Source organism: Pyxicephalus adspersus, chromosome 2 (assembly GCF_032062135.1).
Source record: "Pyxicephalus adspersus chromosome 2, UCB_Pads_2.0, whole genome shotgun sequence".
NCBI classification, from domain to species: domain Eukaryota; kingdom Metazoa; phylum Chordata; class Amphibia; order Anura; family Pyxicephalidae; genus Pyxicephalus; species Pyxicephalus adspersus.
The window spans coordinates 84,838,464-84,860,999 of record NC_092859.1 but is presented as its reverse complement, the minus strand read 5'-3'; the positions used below and the strand labels follow the sequence as shown (position 1 = coordinate 84,860,999).

Below are 22,536 nucleotides of genomic sequence, written 5' to 3'. Positions count from 1 at the left end.
GACTAGAAAAAAGAGAGATGATCAGCTATTAATTATTAAAGCCTTTTTTTTCATTGTTTATACATAGTATAAAATTCATATGATGGCCAAAAGTTACATATACCATACACATTTCATAATAACATACAAATTACTAATAATACTAATTTACTAAACATTACAGTCATGGGAAAAACATTCTCATTCAATTCTAAGGTTTTAGGTAACAGAACATAATTAAAAAATCATCTAGGCCTCAGCAGGTTCTACAATTATGTAATCTAACCCCAGGTGTAAAGCACCACACAACAGATTTCACTGTGCCATTTAACAAAAATATAGCCAAATGCGTGAAGAACCAGACACACCCCATCAATATCTTGTAGATCCACCTTTATCAGCAATAGCTTGCAATAATCATTTTTTGTACGAATCAGTCTCTTACATCATTGTGGAGGAATGTTATCTCATTCTTTTTTAACACTTTGCGTCAGTGCATTGAGATGTCACAGAGATGGCCTCACATTCAAATCTAGAATACTTTGGTGTGCAAAGGTGTTCAGTATCAACCTAATGACTGCAAAGTGCCCAGCTCCTATGGATGCAAAACAAGCCCTCAATCATCACCCCTCCACCACAATGCTTGACAGTTGGTATGAGGTGTTTGTGCTGATATACGGTTTGGTTTATGGTATTGCAAACATGCCACTGTGCATTATGGCTAAATATTTACAATTTTTTCTTGTCTGTCCAAAGAATATTTTTCGAGAGAGAAATGTGGTTTGCTTAGATGCCACTTTACAAACCTAAACCATGCTACCAGGTTCTTTTTTGGGAGGAGATTTGTTACAATTTCTTTGACTGCACTTCTGACTCTACGGGCCTTATTTAGCATGTTTAATGGTAAGTCCTTAACAGTACAATTAGAAAAAAGGATGTGATTGTTTGACTCCAGGATAATATTCAAAAGTTCCATTCGAAAACTTAAAACGGAAATTTGAAATGTATCGTGGAAAGCAGTTATCACATCCTTTGCACTGTTGCAGTACTACAAGGAGACTTGAATGTGCTTTTCATCTTGCACCAGCACCTGGACATCTAATCATAGTCTAATCATAGAGGAGCCATTCCTATATTTTTTGCCTGGATTTACAAATAGAAAAAGACTAAACAAGCATGACTTATCAGGTACAGTTACCAGGAAAAAGTCTCTCCTTCCAAAAAAGTACCTGGTAGCACAGCTTAGGTTTGTAAAGTGGCATCTAAGCAAACCACATTTCTCTCTCGAAAAATATCCTTTGGACAGACAAGAATAAATTGTAAATATTTAGCCATAATGCACAGTGCCATTTTTGCCTTGGCAAAAACCAAACCGTATATCAGCACAAACGCCTCATACCAACTGTCAAGCATTGTGGTGGAGGGGTGATGATTTGGGCTTGTTTTGCATCCATAGGACCTGGGCACCTTGCAGTCATTAAGTTGATCCTGAAAACCTCTGCACACCAAAGAATTCTAGAGTTGAATGTGAGGCCATCTCTGTGACAGCTCAACGCACTGGAGCAAAGTGTTAAAAAAAGTATGAGCTAAAATTCTTCCACAATGATGTAAGAGACTCATAAATTCATACAAAAATGATTATTGTATTATATTATTGCTGATAAAGGTGGATCTACAAGCTATTGAATCATGGGGGGGGGTATTTGGTTTTTCACACATGCAGTCAATTTCTTTGATTGCACGGTCTGACCTTGGGGTGAATATGCTGGGATTTCCACTCTTGGGAATACTGGCAACTGTCTTGAATGGTTTCCACTTGTGAATAATCTTTCCTACTGTGGAATGAAGGACATCATATTGTTTGGAAAATACATTGTAACCCTTCCTAGGTTGATGGGCAGCAACATTTGCCAGAACTTTTCCATTTTGACCTCTATTTCTGAGTTCAGAATCTTTGAAGCTGGGTCAGAAATATTTTATCTATATGGATAGACATGGTAGGTATTTTATCTATGCACAGAACCATACCGATACTAGACTCTGAGCTGTACATGCATAGCACAGTGTGCTCTATCATTTCATCAAAAAAATGCTGACAGGCTGCTAAAAATTAGTGTTGGCAGAAGAGACTTTACAGTTTCTTCTGCCATTTAAAAGGTAGTCTGTCTCCACTGCAAACTACCCAGGATATCTAGCTAAAAACACTGTTGAATTTTTTTTTTTTCAGACCAGAGCTTAGCGCTAAGCGCTTTTGGGTTTACTACAGTGAGAATTGGTGGTTATATTTCAGTGCCCGTTCAGCCACCAGCCTTCGGTAAGCCAGTCACTGGTCCCAGGTGAATAAGTGCTGCAGGGTAGCCCATGGAAGGTCATACATCACCACCTTATAACCAAGCAGTTACATGTAATTGCTTTGTGCCTACTGAACACCATTGCCGCGCTAGTCTACATTGTGAAAAAATCATCTACATGCGTAGATAACGTTTTTTGGCACTTTTTTTCTACCAGCTTTTTTGTAATGTAAATATTATCAGTGCATTAGAAGAAACAAAATTTTAGTCTGTGATACACATTCAATCCACTTCATTTGCTTTCTGTATTTTATACATTTTCTTCCTACAAACAAAACACAATGAGTGCTGCCTGTTTGTTTCATTAAGAAAGCGAAAAAAGGAAAAAAATTGCCTCCCACTTCAGCACTCAGCCAATTGATCTTGGCAAGAAGACAAATGCTGTTGGCAGCACTCGGAGACAGTCATAGTGGTAGCAGAAAAAAGGAATTTGGCAGGGATCTAAGCCACATGATTGTGATTCATTTTGTACTCTTTAAACAGGGAAAGCTTGGAAAGGATTTTTCTGTCAGAGCAGTGAAGATTCGGTCACACACAGACATCACATGCTTTTTATAGTACAGGCATGCCTCACATGCAAAATATTTAACTTCATTTCTCAGTTTTCTAAATTACAGTCTACTTTGTGTGTGTGTGTGTGTGTGTGTGTGTGTTGGTCCCACAATGGCCAGTTGCTTGTAGGAAACATTCTTTTAAACTTTGTAAAACTTAAAATACTTATTTTTAGAGTTCAGTCCTGCCAGACATTGAGGAAACCCCTGGAAATATAAGTAGTATACACTGAGGCATCAATAAAAATATTAAGGCCATGACTGATTTTACCCTCTGTGTATGATGCAGTATTCTTGGATATATTTAAGTGTTCATATTGCTAGGAAGGTTGGGTAATTCTAAAGTAACAAATTGCCAAATTCACTGACTTTTTGGCATCCTTTTTATTTCCATAGAAACTATCCCAGTCTATGTGAATAGTATTAAATCCAACAAGCAAAAATGTAGTAAATGCACCTTAGGAGCCCCTGGATATTGTGGATGCATTCATTTTCCATGATTTTATTTCTTTTCTGCACGCAATGATCTTGCAATAACATAACTACTGATTACTGTACTTATAGCAGTGCAGCATTGTCACCCTAAGATAGGAAGTCTAACTAATAGGGGAAAAAATCCCTCTCTCCTTATTTCAGTAACATAGAATGTTTTCTTTAGTTTAGAGAACTGGGCAGGGTTCATTTATACAAGTTGAGATAACACTGCCGAATGCAATAGAGCTTACAAGCTCACTCCATTTCTGACAGGATCAAATAGGTGCTATTTGGCTCTTATCATAAATATATTAAAACCATTTCAATTGTATATTTAGACCAGGAGGACATTGTTAGGGTTTACATAAAATTGAAAATCAAAATCAGACACAATCAGACCTCTCTTCCTTGATAATTTACACCACCAATCCCTGAAAAAAGCTTAATTTAAAATTCTATCATTGTGGAAATATTTGGGTCCCTACTAGCTAAAATATTCCCTCATGACATAAATCTATACAATTATTTCTTGCACAGGAGAAAAATTCAAACCCCCAACAACAAATCTTTCTGTACTTTAAAACACTACTTCTAAGATGTCTATTTAACTCCCATTCCTAACATCTCAGCCATGGCAAAAACATTTTTAACACTATCCATCTACACTAACTTTAATCATCCCAAAGTTAGTTATGAAACCCCCATCTAACCATTGGAAATAGCCCAAGCTATCAATTCTATACCCAGTGGCAAAACTTCTGAACCAGCTAAATTAGTATTCCCTCATGACATAAATCTGCCTCCTTCATGAATTCTGAACGAACATCTATTGGGGATACTTTAGTCCACTCACCCCTCCCCCTTACCACTATCTTTGAAAACCCTTATTTCATTCATCCACAACTTGAGAACACCAGATTTAGGCATCTTCAACATGCTAAGAATATGAGGGCTGATGATTTTCCTATATCTTGAGCTTGGTTTTTACAGGAGGAAAATATAAGTCCAAGGGATTCACAATTTGATCCCCACCAGCTTCACTCAACTATCTTTGACAAATGTGTTATGCACCATTTCAGACCTATGCAATTCCAAAATGACAATTTTCTTTATAAACAGAAACTTCAAGATTACTTCTCCCCTCACTATCTGAAAAGATGGGAGACAACTCTGTCAACCAGTTTTTTGCATGAACAACAAAAGGACTATGTGCAAAAATTCCCAATAACAAATTCCAGGAACATGGATGAAAATTACTATCCCACTGGTACTTGTAGGTTTTGTGGAAAAGCAGGACAATACTAGAAATATTCTGGGAATACATATGCATCCACTCTTTAGGAATAGCATCCAGTATATCACACTTCACATTACAACTTGTGACCTGGGAGACAACCCAACTTCCATTTTTCTTATATTGAACAACTTCACACTCTTTAAAGACAATGCGCAACTAGACACTGAATAAATGCAGCAGGGACCTTTTTACAAGTTTTGGAGATCCAGTGCCTACTACATTCCTTTGGTTTTCGTAGCTGAAGGGCAGTGTTCATAGAAGATTCAACTGCTTTGCATACATGCTGAGAAAACATTGCGAGCCTTATGTGCCTTCTGGTTATACTTAATTTGTATTCCATCTTACCAGACCCATTTAACCTATTTAGTTGACTTTCTTACCCTATGGACCACTGCCAATAGGGTACAGGAAGAATTACCTGCAGTGATTGGGACCTGCCTGGTACTGGGTCTCCCATGTTCTCCTTCTCTTCTATCCCCCCATCTTCCCTCCCACTGATATAATGTCCTACTCTTTATATCCCATAAAAACTGAAATAAATATTGGTTAACAAAATCAAGTGTTAAATACACAACATTTCTGACAGATCAAAGAGCATTTTCTGTATTTGTTAAAAATAGTCTCCCCCTGGATGATGAACACCAAGGACTGGTAGGCTGAAAACTAAATTTATGTTCTTGGGTTTGGAAATCTTTCAAGAATATTGAATTGTGTATTTTTTTAGTGGACAGATCAAATGGTGTATGTTTGTTTAAAATAAAGTAATGTTCCATGTTGCGTCCAAACAAATCTTTTTAAATGCACATATTCTGCCTGCTTAAATGTGCATCAGGTCTGAATTTGTGCCTGTGAATAACCAAGATATTTAGTTGTGTGTACTGCAGACATTCCTCTTCCTTATTACTTGTGCCTATGACAGATTTATATTGATTACTATGCCGCACTGCATTCACAGACTTCTATTATATTCAAGCTCAAGCAAGCCAGCCCCTGCTTCCTGTTTAAGGTGAGAGGAGGTCTTGTATGAATGAGGGGTGAAATTACAGCTGAACTTTCTAATTGCTGTTAGTACAGCACAACTTTTAACAAATACAGTATAGCAAGACTATTGTGTGAGTTCTCTCCTCTGAGTTCTCAAGTCTCTCCTGCTGAGTTTTAATTCACGGTGTGTTTTTGCAGGGTTTTAAATGCCAATTTTCCTACATTTTAATCAATGATATAACCCATTTTTCTGTTTAGAGTATGAGGTTGTCTGAAAAGTGCATTAATAAAGTACTGATCAGATTTTGATAGTATGGGTGGTATTTTCCAGGATAAGCTAAGCTTTAGCCTAGACATATTCCCACAGTATTTGCTTTGCTAGTCTAGTTTTCATGTGGTCCTGTCTGCATATATTAGGATTTATTAACACAAAGTGGCACCTGTCATTGTGCAGGCAATTTTGGTGTATGCATTCCAAGTGTGTGTAGGTGTCCATGTAAGTCTTGATGTCCAAGAATATTAAGTGTAGAATGTTTAAATCCTTATGGGTATTGCCTGTTCTGGCACCTTTGTGTGGGTGCAGACAACAATAAATCTCTTTTGTGAATAGGAATTGCAGGTATACTTATACTTGGGAAATATGTGCATGCAACAGAGAGGGTTTAAGGGTTTTTTTCTTTTTTTAAACTCTTAGTATGTTTAGTGGTCTTGAGTTTTCATGATAGTGGTTTGTGAAAAGTGTTATGAAGATGAGAGCCGATATAGTAGAAAATTAAACATCCTAGGAGGGCACACATGTGAAGTTGCATTCTGGCCATCAGTTGGTAGGATGTACAGCTCTTTGCCCCTGCTGGGACACCCCAAATAAAGGAGGTGGGGTTGCAAATGTTGGGGGCAGGGCTTTGATATGTAGGATATGACATGCTCAGTTCTGCCAAACTGCATTCAGCAATGGGCTGCTAGGTTAAGCGTCAAATTTTTCTCGCCCGATAATCGACAACGGCCGGATATCGGGCGAGAATCTGTCGTGCGTACAGCCCACGTCATCCGTCCCGGCGGATCCACGAACGATGAACGACAAGCGATCCTAATGCAAGGGAAGGGGGAGAGCACGCAGCAGGGTGCCGCTCCGTCGCTCTCCCCCTCCCTTCTCCATCGAGCAGAAGGGTGTTGTATGTACAGCACTCGTTCATGCATCTTGCGGTTCTTATCGTTGGAAAGGATCGTGAATTGCACGTGTGTATGCGGCTTTAGAGTTTAAAAGTAGAATTCATGCAATGTTTTATAGCAATGTGTGTCAACTGGCACCTTTGTACTGAAAGTAGATTGCAATTCTCCACACTTTGTCAAATGTGGGGCTGGCTGGTCACTTTAGGTTGGGGTTACAGTGTGATACAATAAACCATTAAGCTCCGGCTAAACAGTAAATTTTTATTAGCTTTAGCACACTGCTAAAATTTACCCTCATTTTGTTTATATATTGTTTATAATGTGAGCTGCTATATATGTAATTTTCAGTAGCAGGATTGATCCCATATTACACAGTGCTGCAACTTATTTGTACAGTATTTTAGTAAAAAAACAGACCTCTGCTACTTGATAGGCAGTATAGGACTGCAAACTGAACAATTAATTTTGTGTCTTTTTTTTTCATTTATTTTTATTCTGATATTCGGTTTTATGGTTATGGTTTATCCTAATTCTTTTTTTATGGTTGTTAAGTAGTATGGGTTCCTCACAAAAACATTTTAAACTCATAAAGAGCTGCAGAAAAGGTCCCATGCATCCTTAAAAAAACGACCAGTTTCACATGTCTTATTTTGTTTAAGAATAAACTAGTAACTGTTTTGCATTGGTCTGTGTCTACCGTACAGTATACTCCAAATCTTGACGAAATCGTTTACCGTCTACCAATTTGTATTTTAATCTAAAAAACTAGACAAAAATATCTAAAGTTTTTTCATTTTTAATGTTTTTTTTTTCATTTTTAATACATAATTGAATGCTTAAGTAAGTACAAGTAAATTTGATATTGATATCTGCCTATTGCAGTACTTGTATATAAGAGCTTTAGGAGTCTGGGCTCAAAAGAAGTACATTAGGCCATGAATTGCGTCTTTTGGCAGAAAGACGTAGAAAGGGGTAGCTTAAAAGTGAGAACACCGCAACAAAAATTTCATAATTTAAGCCCCCTCCACATGTACACACAAATACTGAAACTGGTGAAGGAAAGAGATTTCATTTGTACAGCATATTTAAATGTATTTTTTATTTCTAGAACATGACTGGAGTAACCTTGTTTTAATCATGTTTCAATTTACTTTGTCTTGTCACTTCAGATAAGTCAAAGGAACACAATTCATTGATCTGCCTCATTTGTGTATGTGTAAATTACAGCTTAAGCTAATGGGTTATGTTAACAGATGGCAAGTAGACAAACAAAATGAAAACTAGCCTAAAGCTCTTACTGGCCAGATAGAAGAGTACAAAATATTATTACAAAATATTCATATACAAAATTTCATGTGATCTGACTTAAAAAGTCAGGTATATTCCAGACTATAGAAAATATATACAAAACCACTCTACATTGCCTGTTAAAAATAAAAAATAACTTTGTGTTACATTGTAGTACAGCACTATGCGCTGGTAAATTAGTAGGAAAAAAAGTCTTAGAATAACAGGGCTATACTAAACTAGATTGGATTATATACAATATCTCAGAATGATGATTCTAAAGATTGTATATTATGCTAAACAGATTGATTCAGTTAACTGCAAGGAATGTTTAAATGAACCCTTTGAACATTTTTCCAAATACTTATTGCATCTCAGATCCCTTTTTGTGCCTTTATTTGCTCCAGAATACCACTAGAGTTCCAACAAAGGAGGACCTGTGCTCCCAGGAATTCACTGCATTCCATTTTGGAGTAGGCATTTTTCTGAGCTACAAAAGCCCTTTGGCAAATTCTCTCTAATCACTAGATTTATCCTAGACTCTGATAGGTGCCATTCATAGACATAGTCTGCTATGTGATGGGGCGCAGGCATTAAAGGGATCTTTTCATGCTACAGAAAAAAAATGTGTAATATTACTGGAGGAATCACAAAGCCTCAGTTGCATGGAAGTGAACTGTTCCCCTCCCTTCTCTTTTCCCCTGCTAGTTCTAAGCTATCCCAGGCATGTTTTTCCACAATTATCTATGTCCAAGTCCCCCCCCATAGCTTGTAGCAGTGGACTGTGTGACCTGCTATGAACCCAGCAAATTAGTGGACCAGTTCAAAGTCGGTGCCTAACCCTGGAAGGCCAGAAAAATGGGAGTGTTAGATCATACATAGGTCACGCGGAACTATAGGCAGGTTTTTAAAGAAATTTTGGTTTTATGCTTGCAAATTGGTAATGTAAACCCTAACTCTGTTTTCAGTAAACTTTGCATGTATGCCTCTGTGTATACAGTTTTTCTAAATTTTTTTTTGTGATTCACTTACAAAGTTTCCTACCTAAAGAGCCCACCAGTAACCACCTTTCACAAAAAAATTAAATTTGCCTATGAAAACTATTGAGAGTGAGGCGTGATGCCAGACATATTGAAAATTGACTTGGGGTTTACACATACCTCAAATGGTAACCAAAGTTATATGCAGTACATCTCAGCAAATGTATACTTATTTCTGTGTGTTTTATCACTTTTAGACCCTTAAAGCATCGGAAAAATACTTGTTGATCTGCTAGAAATCCACTCGGCTGTTCTCTTGAATCCTGTCGTTAGTCCAAAAAAAATGTGTGCATTTGTCAGCAAAGTAGTGTCAGCCCTGCTGCGTTGTCAATTGCTAAACTTGTTAAACCCACACACTCCTCTTTTCTAAAGCATAATCCTAATCATGATATAATAGGATAAGAACTTACAGGCCTAATAGGACTTCCTAAACTTTCACTGAAAGTGTGCACAAGACAGACCAGCTCTTTATTTCCGATGTGATCAACACATTTTTTTGCATTCGCTATTGAGAGAACACTTAAAGTTATAATTACCAGAACAAAAGGTAGCAAATAGGAGAATGTTTTTTGTCCAGATATTTTTGGTACCTGCTCTAGAACAAATGTGGTAACATTTATTATGCTGGAACTAACTAATGCATACCAACTCGAGGTCGAATATTGATTCAAAAAGCTTGAAACAACTTGATCTACTTGAACTACTGATCCAGCAGAAAGGACACTTTATGCATCTTTGTTTCTGCTGGGTCGACAAAGTTGTTTCAAGCTATTTGGATCAGCATTTGTGGCTGTATGTTTATACTTTTGAAGCCTAAAACAGTGGGGTGTTGTATTGGTGGCCACCGCAACTGATACGAGGGAGTGCTGAGAAGTTCATGGCTTTTCCCTTAAAGAAGAGAGCCAGAGTTATGAAATAACATGTTCCCCCCTGGGACTGATGCACTTGGTACAGTGTAGTTGCAGCTTTTGTAGACCGCTCAAATAAAAGTCCTTTGGTTGGGCCGCAAACCAGCTCCCAGCAGCATTTTTGACATCAGAAATGTCCTCAAAACGTTGCCCTTTCAGGTGTTTCTTCAAATTCAGGAACAGATAATAGTCTGAAGGGGCCAGGTCAGGTGAGTAGGGGGGATGGTGGACCAATTGGAAACCCAGGGTGTTCAATTTAGCAGCAACAACCTTGGATGCGTGTGCAGATGCATTGGCCTGCAAAAAAAAGGATCCCTTTGGTCAACTTTCCACAGAATTTCATCTTAATTGCCTCCTTCAGCTGGTCCAGGAGGGTAACATAATACTGTCTGGTGATACTTGTCTTTGTCCCAGAAAACGGATGCCATTACTTTTTTGGCCGATTTCTGGGTTAGGAACTTATTCGGGACCCGCTGTGGCGCCAATTTTTTGACTGTTCCTTGGTTTCAGGATCATGGATGTAGAGCCAGGTTTCATCCTCAGTCACTAACCTAGCCAAAAAGTCAGCTTCAGTCAGCTGTGCAGCTTTAAAATGGGCCAAAACGGCTTTGGATGCTTCAACTAGTTCCTTCTTCTGATCACTGTTCAAACATTTTGGCACCCACTTCGCTGAAAGCTTGCGCATGTCTAGGATAGTGGTGATAACAAACCCAACACGCTACCGTAAAATGTCAAGTATCTGGGCTATCTTATTTGTGGATATTCACTGGTCCTTAATAATCAGCTTGTGGACAGCATCGCAGGTTGCTGGGTCAGTTGAGGTTGGGGGTGCCAACTGCGGAGCTCGAGCTCCTCTTCAGCGGTGAAATGCCTAGTCCTTGAAACAAGATATCCAGGTTTTGGCAGTGGAAGTTGAAGGACACTTCTCCCCCAGTGTTTGTGACATCTCGGTGTGAATGTCCTTTGCTGACTTTCCCTGGAGAAAGAAAAACTTCATGACGGCCCGTAACTCCAAAGACGTGAAACTTGCTTGTGCCTCTGCCATCACAGCTTCTCACTAAAAGAAAAAACAGTTTTCAGAATCGCAAAGACCTGATATTTGCGCAGTTACATACTAAGATATTAGGCTGTCTTATGCCCCACGCTCATTTTTCCATTTCATCTGGAAGGGGCAAAAGCCAGGAACTTCTCCGCACCCCCTCGTATTGCATCATTGTCCTATAGACAATACATGTTCAAAGTAATGATTTTTTATTAAAAAGATCAATGATCTGTCCATTTTTTTTAAAAATTAGCTTCTTTAACCCAACATCTCTCTTTTTGTGGAGAAAAGGAAGCAGTGATTTTCAGACAGGCTCAAAAATCGATATGAACCACATTATCGGTTGAAAGGGCATCTACCCCAGTATGGTAAAAATAGATTTCACACCTTTAATTTTGTGAAAAGAAAGTCCTGCTTGTGGTTTATTAGCTCTTTTATATAAATAATTTAATGCATTAGAAGCAATAAGCTATACTGAAGTTGTCCATTCCTATGCATCAGGAGAAAGCCCACAAAAGTTAAAAAGGTTGACCTTCATTGACCTGAATTGAGGAGGAAGGAATGTGAAATTTTCAGTTTGAATAGATGAAACAAATCTGTGTCTGCAAATTGGTCTAGTTCTCCCATGGAGTGATGTTAGAGATAAAAATGTGACTAATGAGTTAAGACATGCCTTATCCCAAATAAAATCTATTGCCTGTTGAATCTAGGAGATTGTAAGGTATAGCACAGCCTCCAGGCAGGAAACAGAAATTATAGCTTTCCTCCTTCTATAATAAATGGTTATATATCAGGTAAAAACATGCAACAAAGTCTAGTTCAACTGCCTAATTACACTGTTAGCAACTGCCCATTTTATCTAGGGAATGCCTGTCAAAACTAACATTTTATTGGTAACATAGTAACTATATATATTCCATTAATTTCTATACAGAACTAATGATCAAAATATTTTCTTAACCCACTGAAATAGTATTATTATTTTGTAGCATAATGTTATGTGTATTTTTAAAAGCTATTTAGAAAAAGTTTAATTTAGTGCTTGTTGTAGTGGAAATAAATCTATGATTCCTCACCCATCCCTATAGTGTTGCGGGGGGGGGGGGGGGTCACAATTCTACAATCTTGGGCCATCTTGATTAGCCAGTCCCGGGAGTTCATTCATTCCTGACAAGCGCAAGGTAAGCCGTGATTTGTGGCTTACCTTACTTAGTTAATGAATAGGCTAGCACAGCCACACAGATATGAATGCAGTCTAAAGGTGCGTACACACTTCCAATTTTTATCGTTCCAATCGAACGACGAACGAACGATTGGGCAAAAAATCGTTCGTAAAAAAGTAACCAACGACGCCGACGAACGAGGAAAGTCGCTGGAAACGAACGACCGGACCGACGGATCGGATTGGACGACGATCGTTGAACATCGTTCGTGTGTACGGTCGTTTGTTGATCGTCCATGTTCAGAGCATGCGTGATGAACGAACGTCCGTTCACTTTCCTGTCGTGCACATAGTTCCTCTATCGCTTAAACGATCGTATCTATTGTGTGTACAATATCTACGAACGATCGTGTCGTTAACTCTATGTGCAGGATCGGTGCTATACGATCGGTCGTATATATCGTGCATGAACGTTCGTCGTTCGTTTTCCAACGATAATAATTGGAAGTGTGTACGTAGCTTAACATCTTAGAAACACCTGCTGTGTGTCTTTAAAAGAGGGTTGGCAAGCTGCCAACATTCTATTGCAATTAAAAGAAAAAATGACTTTTAGTGAACTTAAACTTAAGTGAAACACATATTTCTCCCCTATACTTTTAGATACAGAGGTGAATGATGGTTTGTTTTAAAGTTTGGGTATAGTTTTATTTTAAAACAAACATCCAGTCTAATGGGAAAATATTTATGTTTTACTAACATATTACACACAAGGACTCACGCCTATTTTTGGATTTTGGTAATACTGGGACATGAGATACAAGTGTTATCATTGTTTTTTACTTTTTTTTTGTTTCATGTGTTAACCCTTATATTATTTGCAACACTGATTTAAACAAAGCAGTAGGAATTTTTTTTTTTACCTTTTTTACTCCTGGTTGTCTTTTCAGTAGAATTGATTATCTTAACTCTATTGTGTAAATATGCAGTTAAATGGTAGTACTTTTTTTCTATTGATAGCTGGCTTTAGAAACCAAATAAACACACTGGAGGCTCTTTGTAAAACTATCTGTATTTTGAGCAAGAATAACTTCACGTAATAAGCACCTAAAGAAGTCACAGATGGTCTGTTTTAAAGCTATTTTAGGAATTGTAATTGGATATTAAAGTTACCTTTAGGTAGTAGATATTAAGTAATATCTACACTGCAGCATTACCCAGGAAAACTTACTGTTTGCACCTGTTGTACAATACATCTCTCCCTGTAGTTCTGGTGGCTCTAGACGCAATTCTTATTTAGCACTGCATACTGTTGTTCATTTTTATTGTTTCTTACTTAAGGCTACGTACACAAGTGCAATTACTGTCGTTGGAAATGATTGATCAGCCAATAGTCTTTAACAAAAAAAAGTGCACAATGACTGGCCAGCGATGCTGACAAATGAGGAATGTCGCTGGAAATGAACGCCCATCCCGGCAGATATGATTGGGCGACGATCGTTCGCAATCTATTGTGTGTACGGTCATTCAGTGATCATGGATGGTTCTGCAGTACACTTTCACTAATACACCTCACTTCCTGCATCGTTCAAACGATCGTATCTAGTGTTTGTACATTATTGGTGGATTATATTTGAACGATCATATCCTTACAGCATATACGGAATCGTGCACTATAGGATCGTTCCAAATATTCGTGCATAATCATTGATCGATCATCAATCATTCAACCACAATCAATCAACAATTATTGCAGGTGTGTACATAGCCTAATCAAAGATAGCTTTGTATTGTGTTCACAAAGCACATTGTGGTTGAACAAGGACAGGTAGGGGTTACTTCCTATCTGTGTGTCAGACAAGATAATGGGGGTTACATCTTTTTGACTTACACCTTTCTGAACAGAAACTGGACCAGGGAAAGTAATACAAAATCTTTTATAACAAGGAAGAGTTATAAATATTATTAGAATTTTATTGGTGTCTAAAACCCCCATAGAGAAGATTTCCACTCATATTCTGCCCAGGTGATGATCGTCCAAAACTTGAAGACAGATTTCCTTCCACGACACAGGCAATATTTAGACCTGTAGATCTAGATGGAGCCCAAATTGCTTCCCTCCCTGATGTTTCACACAAAATTCTCCAGATGAGATGTAATTTAAATCCATTGCTGGAAAAAAAAAAAAAAAGAGGCCAGCGCCATGTATCGCCGGGGATTTCATTTCCGATACGATGTCGAGGACTACATATTTTTTACATTCAAATTTTGACTTGCCCTTTTAAATGTCTTGCCAATGACTCTTTTCTCTTGGAGGATTGGCTGTCCTTGCTTTTACACCTGTTGCGCATGTAGACTCACCTTCTCTCCTTTAATGATGACAACAGTAGAGTGTCCCCATAAATCTCATAAAGGCCTGAGCTTACCGTGAAGCAGTTTCAGAGGTTTTGGGAACTGGAATTTATACAAGATACATCTGTATAAATATTAATACACAGTACTCGGTCAGCCTCTAATTTTCTTTATTTGTATCTCTTCTATTGCAGGTTTGAATATAATTGGTTGCTGTGGTACAGTAACTAACTAAAAATCCTAATAAATATTAAATGGTGGGAGATAAGCTGTCCCACATATGCATCTATTAGTTTACCTCCTAGCATTGGTTATGTGTTTATCATTAAATTTACCAGGGAAAGCATTATGGTTTGATTAACTTATTGTACCTTCTATGTGAAGTGCAGGTGTTCAACAAAAGTGGTTTCTTCCTCCAACCAGATGCTGTTTCACATGGCTGTGGCCTCAGTGTAACAAGATTATCGCCCGCAGATCCCTTTGCAAAATACCAAACCTTTGAGCATGACAAAGTAAAAAATGAAAGAGGTTTGCAATCTTTTAAATCACATTTTAGAGATTCTGCACTTTGTAAAAATGCCATTGCCGTTGTAGAATGGTTCTCAGGATCCATTTTCTTTAGGAACGTTAAGCATTTCAGCTTCTCTGTTGCTCGTGTTGCATCTATCCTCACTAGTTACCGTATTTTTCGGCGTATAAGACGCACTTTTTCTTCCCCAAAACTGGGGGGGAAAAGTGGGTGCATCTTATACAGCAAACACAGTTTTTAAAAATAATTAAAATATCATACTCACCCGATACCGCGATCCCGCGTGCTTCTTCTCTCCTCTCCTCCTGGCTGCAGCGCGTGTCTCCTCCTCCTCCGAGCGAGGAGAAGCCGGCACACGTGCCCCCGCGATTTTTTTCTAGATTTTCCTCCTTTAAAATTGGGTGCGTCTTATATGCCGGAGCGTCTTATACGCTGAAAAATACGGTACATGTCTTTTCGTTTTTTTTTATTTGAGTTTAGGTAAGCTTAAGGGATAACTGCACTGCATTTTCTTTCACAACCCAACTTTATTGTATATTTGCCTAAATTAGATAACTATAGCCTGCAGGAATTCTTTGATGCTGTCTCTCTGCAGGAGCCACGTTAAGTCAATTTCTCTCTACTGCACAGCTATCACAAATAACATATCGGCTAGTGGTGCTGGAGATTCCTGTGGGTTGCAGTTAGTTCATTAAGGTAAATATGCAATAGGAAAATTAGACTGGGTGGATAACTGTATTTTTGGTGATCTAGATCTGATGTATCGTAGGGATCAGCAGGAGAAGGCATTGCATGGAGGCAGAGGAGCAAGTATTTACTCACCCAGTAAAGTATGGAATTACTTGAGCATCTGAGGATCAATTGGGAAGCAGGATGTAAATGCAAATGCACAGATTTTAAATAAACCTTAGTGTTCTACTTGAAAGCCCAAATTCAAAGATAGTCTGCTATGAAAAGAAAAACACATATTCTCAGTTATCTACATGATTTGTCGGTTTCCTTTCAGATATCTATTGGTCCCTCAAAGGTAGGGGTGGGCCAAAGCACAATCTAGCATTTGAATAAAATATTTTTCTGTTTATATTCGATTACCTTCTCTAGATATGGACAGATTTGTGAAGTTATCAACTAAAGTATATTGACCAAAGATGCTACCAAGGCTGCGTACAAACCTTCAATAATTGTTGTTGGAAAGGATTTTTCATGACTGGAAAAAGACTGGACGATGCATGAACAAGCACTTAACATGCAGGTCTGCTCATTGGAGAGGGGAGGGGGAGACCGATGGAGAGACACCCCGCTGCGCTTTCTCCCCTTCATTTCCATTACGATCGTTCGCCATCCATGGATCCACCAGGAAGGATACATGAACGAGGAGCACTGTACACACGCCAGATTCTCGTCTGATATCAGCCCTGAGGCTATTATAGGACAAGAATCATCTGACGTGTACGTATCCTAAAACCTGGCTTACCCACCAAACATGCCTGATAAGAGTCCACTTGCATGCTTTTTGCCATGCATTATCCCTTTATAAAGACCCTACAGCTACAGTAAGATACCTTTTGATCTGCCAGTAATGTATTTATTTAAAAGAAATGACACCACATGCCTTTTTGTGGGCTGAAATTGGTGTCTGTCCTGTCTAGTTATCCATTAATAAACTGCTAAATTAGTCTAATATGATTTTACTTACTGTGCACAACGTGGTGTAACTGTGTGTACAGATTTGGGCAGTATTTTTTTTAACCTGGGGAAGGTTAACCAAGTTGCTAAAAGCTTTCAGGATATTTTCAGAGCATAGCTCCTGAGTGGAAAGGTAAGTTTTGTAGGGGTTCCTTGAGTTTATAGAACAGAAATTATACTTTACAGAATAAAAAAAAGTGTACAGTAAGAGAGAGTTCTTGTCTTTGCATGTTCTAAAAATTTAAAAAAAAAAACACACACAGACCAAGAATATATGTTCCAGATAAATAAAAAAGAAAAAGAAAATGCTAGTCTTGTTTTTTCCCAGTTAAACTAAGGTCTATTTATAGTGTGTTGAATCTACTAGAAGTTCAAGAGCATACCATTCATAAATCTAAGAACAGATGAAAAAAAAAACACCTTCGTGTAGCGTCTGGAGCCATTTGGTGCCACAAGCTGGAAAAACATGCACACGGTTATAACCCTGACAAGCACTGAAATGTTTCATGAGTCTGTTTGTATGGAGGTCTGAGAAGTATGGAGTTAATTTTTTTTAAGAAGGGCAGCTTTCAGAATAACCATGACACATACTGGGCAGTGTGCCAGAGCTGGCCCTGTTTCAGACATTGTCTTTCCCCTCATTGAAGTGTCAAAAAGTAATTCATGGAACATTTGGTTGAGCTGGCAGCTCTTTCATTGAGCTTCAGTGTGGCAAAGTCACATGAGTTCAGGACCTGAAGCGAAGCAATACACAAAGATTTATTTACTGAGGAACAGGGCACAGTTGGACTAGAAGAATGTCTGTGTTTGATGTGGCTTTAACATTATTTCAGGTGTGATTTAAAATTTCAGTAACGCAGGAAGAATATTGTTTTAGATTTTACATTTTGTAACCTAAAAAATAGTCATTAGTTACATAATTTTAAGTATTTGTATTTATACTGTTCAGAGTTTGTCTTTTGTATTTTGATATCTGGTGCCATTTAGAAGTTTCTCCTGTCTTTTTTTCCCACCATTTAAATGTTTATTAGTTGAGAGGAGAGAACATGGACCTGTCAATGTTGCTGCTGACCATAGGTCAAGCTTTTTTTTTTTCAAAAGCTAACTCTTCAAATTGTGTGCTACTCTGACAGTGAAAGTTATAATGTATCCAGGTTATGGTATGTAGCTTGTATTAGTCAGGCATATTTATCATTTAGTTGGATATCTTTAGTCGGATGCCCTCATATTTGCTCTATCTGCCAGTCTGTTCCAGTCTTTCCAGTATGAGTGTTGTTGCAGCTTCCTCTGCAAGTGTTAGAGGCTTTTTTTAAGCTGAGTAATGTAGTTCCAATACTGAGGGATACATTCTAACACAGTCTGTTGGTGGACAGTGCAGATCTTTAGAATGCATAATTACTGACGGTACAGAGGTGTGTAATATTATCTTAATAACATTATCTATCAAGTTACATTTAACTGATTTAACTGTGTGTTAAATTTGTATATGTAAATAATTAGAGCCTGTTTTACACTTTATAATTAAGCATAACATATTAGGTAGTGCCCAGTTCTGTGCTGATTATATCACCACTAACCTGAAAAAAATAATCTAAGACCTAAGGGCTTTGGATCTTTTTCCCTATAGCTTGCAATTTCTGCCTGGTTTCTTGTGTAATCTTTTTGACATATATGTATTGTAGATTTTTGTAGATGGAGAATGACACTATGGAGTCTATTTAAAAAGCTGTAAATCTAAGAAACATTCCCTGGGAAAGAATCAATTAATCCCATTGAAACATATGAAGGTTTTTCTGCCAGGGAATGTTTTAGCAAATGTCGGATTCACTGCTTTATAAACAGACCCCTATGTGGGAAACACACAAACAACATTAGGGTAACAATGATCACAAGACTGTGGGTCTGTGATTGAAAAAGGTGAAGGGATGTGGGACAGAGCGAGGTACGTTGCTACATATATTCTGGAGCTGCCCCCTGCTACAGTCATTTTGGGGCAAGGTAGCGGATGTTGTTAAGAGTCTCACTGGTATGTCTAAATTGGATAAACAAGAGCTAGCTTTGCTCCATGTCCAGGAAAAAGTATCGCTCCTCCTTACTTTGTCATTTAATAAATGCTGCTTAGATGTGTTGGCGAATGATGTATATGAAAATGTATATCTAAATGTATTACCAGAGTCTCTCTTGGGTATTGTTACGTACATGCTGTACATACCTAATATTGATATAACTTTTTTCTGTATTTTGTTTTTTGGATGTCGAATTTAAAAATAAAGTCTAAAAAAAATAAAGAAAGGTCAAGGGGTCATTGCTTAATTTGGGTACTACTGTAACACTATTTAATGTCTATGGGTCCCTTTGATTCTGGCTGTTTGAAAAACTAAACCATGTTTTGGTTGTTTTAAAGGTTAAAATGCCCAAGTGCAAGAATACTATTGGCTGCAACAATTGGGTTTAGTGAATTATTATATGAAGTTTGAACATTCGTATTTTGGTTCATGTAGAAGACTGTTTAGGGATATTTTTCATTTGCATGTTTGTTTGTTTTTTTGTGACATCCAGTAATAATATGTTTTGTTCTTTTTTTTCTTTTGTAGCCACAACAAGAGAAAAAATCTAGTCAGGTAAGAATATTTTGTTATCAGTACTTTTTGATTTCACCTCTGAAAAATTTTGAGTTTTTGAGTGTTCTGGTCGCTATAAAATACATATGTTTTGTTTTTACCCTATTCTGCTAAAACTTTTTTCTCAGACTTTATTGATGTATGACTATATCTCTGTAACACAAGGACAAGGAATGAGGAGAATGGTGGTCACAGGTATAGACAGCAGTTATATTCCCAGGTTACAACAATTCTGAGATTACCAATATTTTCAATACAAAACAGAGTTGGGTAAAATGGACAGAAGTAGTCTGATGCTACCTTGTTGGGGGCTGTATATTGATTTGGACAGTCTCCACTACTACATGACTCGCCAGGAGGCCCAGGGACTGCACCCAGTATGAAAATGTTGCTAAAAATTACTTTTTTTAATCCAATGAGTACAATAGTACTCATAATAGAAAAGGTATAGACAACACTGGAAGCCAGCAATGTTCTTCTTAAAGCGGAACTAAACCCAAAATAAAAAAAAAACACACCTTTAATCCTGCAGATCCGTCAACCGCCAGGAGGTTACTTTGTTTGGGTTCCATGTCATCACGGTGTCCCACTTTGACACGGAAAAGCGTTGGGCGCCAACAACATCTTCTCTCTTCTTCAGGTTTCTTTTTCCTACATCGCCCAATCTCGCACTGTGCAGGCGCAAGATCTGGTGATGTAGATGGGAAAAAAAGATTGACGATCTCACTGCGCATGCATGATGTGTGAGATCGGCAATTTTTTTCTTCTTTTAAAGAAAGGACTCCCTCTGAGCATACCCGAGATTTGGAGCAGCCAAGAGCCTCCCGAGATGCGTGACGTAGGTATTAAAAAAAAAAAGCGTGTTGCACGTACAAAAAAAACCCCACAATTTTTACTTCAAATAAAAGGGTTGTCTAAAATTTTGAGTTTAGGTCCACTTTAAAGTGAACATGTTGGGTGGGAATAGATTGAAGTAGTCACTTATTGCTGTACTACAATACCTGCATTGTTAGATCAGGTATGTTCTTGCTGCTGCAGACTAAATCCTAATTAGCAAACTAAATCTTTATCAAGTATGGCTGCCAAATTGTAAAAAGCCAACCGTGTAACTCTGTCAACAGGTTTTGATGTGTTTTTGATATTTGTTTAAGACGGTTCTAAGATCATTAATAATTCAGTGCAGGTGCAGCTAACCTGTATTTGATCTGGTTCAAGCACTTTAACATTCTCATAGACCTGATGGGGGAAGAAACAGTTCTGAACATTGACACAAGACCCATATGGCTTTTGGATCTCTTTAATTTGACCCATTGCCACATAAGGCATACTCCGGCTACATGGGGACAATTCCATGTTTGGGTCTTTGCCATTAAAAGGGGTTTATAGAGGCTACAGAAGACCAGTGACACTGAAATGTAATGGGCTAAATAGGTCAAAACAGGATTTTCCTAAAGAGGAAAAAAAACAATGCAGTTGTTTGATACACACAAAATGATTGTGATCCATTTGTGTTTTAAATCCTCTTTAATGATTAAAAAGAAAATATAGAAGGGGGAACTTCTAAAAGGCAGGTATACAACATTTTTGGGTTTTCAGATTCATACCTTCACTGCAGTTAGCCCCCTCTAACCTACAAAAATGCAACATTTCATGCACATACCTTACACTCCCATCGTTATACTGTCGCAACATACAGATATGGCTAGTGGAAGAACTGCCCTCCCTACATCAAATGACATCTGTCACTTGGTGAGATAAACTCCCTTTTGCAAACAGGTTAAGAAAATCCCATATACCCTCCTTTGTTAGGCTTAACTGGGCTGGTATTTATCAGCTTTGTCTGAAAAAAAGCAGTATTTTTTTTTCATCCGGTTACTGTGTGTGAAACCTTGCCTGACATGCCTAGTTGTTACTAAAAGGATGTTGGACACATACTGTAAACTTTATAAGCCATGTCCAGTCTGCACTACAGTTATTTTGTTTTAAATATAGTTTCCCTTTAAAGGAGAAGAGTTTAGACTAAGAACTCACAAGGACATGAGCTCATAAGGACTTTCTAATCTGAACTGTGAAAGGAAATAGTGATAAATTATGTAAACATGCAGTCTACATGGAAGTTCATGCAGGATAATGTATATCTCAAACAACATTAACAGGAATCTCTTCCCTTTCCATGAGTTTTCTTTAAGAATATACCTATTGATCTATTTTCTTCTATATTGAAGTTAATTTATTTTTTTATGCAATGCAGACTGGTGTTTTCACATTTCTATAAATATTTTAGTTTTTTTTGTACTCAAAGTTTCTTTTCTACCTAATGTGAATTTGATCACCTTTAAACCAGGACAATATAGTTTTCTGTTTTCTTTCATCCAATTCATCTAAAACAAAACTGACTAAAGTTTATTTATGAATCATAAAATGCTTAGTTTATATTTGTCTGTATTGCAGCTCTTGTACTGTAAATGTGTACTAAGTTATGGCTTCTTAGCCTCTTGGTTACTAAGATATTGTATCAAACCAGACCCACATCCACAAGCTACTTCATATTTCTCCGAGGTAGAAACCTTCCTTATATTTTGGTTTCTTGTTTTTACTATATTCATGTCCATGACTTGATCTGTTCCCAGCAGGCCTTTCCCTGTTTATTTTGAAATGTTCTCCCACTGGGTGGTGAGCCACTCACTGAAAAAGAAAATTATGCTATCCATATGTTTTAGTACTAGCACTCACTAGCCAAAAGCAATGCCATTGCAAAGCTGGACATGTCACATTTAGCATGTAAACATGAAATCAACAAATTACTATTTGGGGATATATAGATAAAGAATGATTAGAATCTAACTTGGTAAAAATAAAATGTTAAACTAAATAATAGTCTATTCTAGTTTATTGCTCCGGAATTGAAAATATAATAATGCAGCAGTGTTGAAAGTACGCACTTCACAGAATATTACGGAAACAAAAATGAAAATTAATACCTAAAAATTTATCGGGAGGTAATGCATTGTTATGATAATGCAGAATGGGTCTCGTTGAACTCCAAAAATTCCAGAGCACAAAGGGTTCATAGAGAACGCTACCTATGCCTGCTTCTCTCAGCCTCACA

The 22,536-nt window shown here is 37.7% G+C and overlaps 1 protein-coding gene across 1 annotated transcript in view; it reads left to right on the top strand.

The window, feature by feature from the left end:
* HMGA2 (high mobility group AT-hook 2) overlaps positions 1-22,536 on the top strand; it is a 58,942-nt gene that overhangs the window by 23,517 nt on the left and 12,889 nt on the right. The window contains exon 4 of the mRNA XM_072401295.1: positions 19,401-19,427. Coding sequence (XP_072257396.1) covers positions 19,401-19,427 — 27 coding nt within the window. The remainder of the gene's footprint in view (positions 1-19,400; positions 19,428-22,536) is intronic.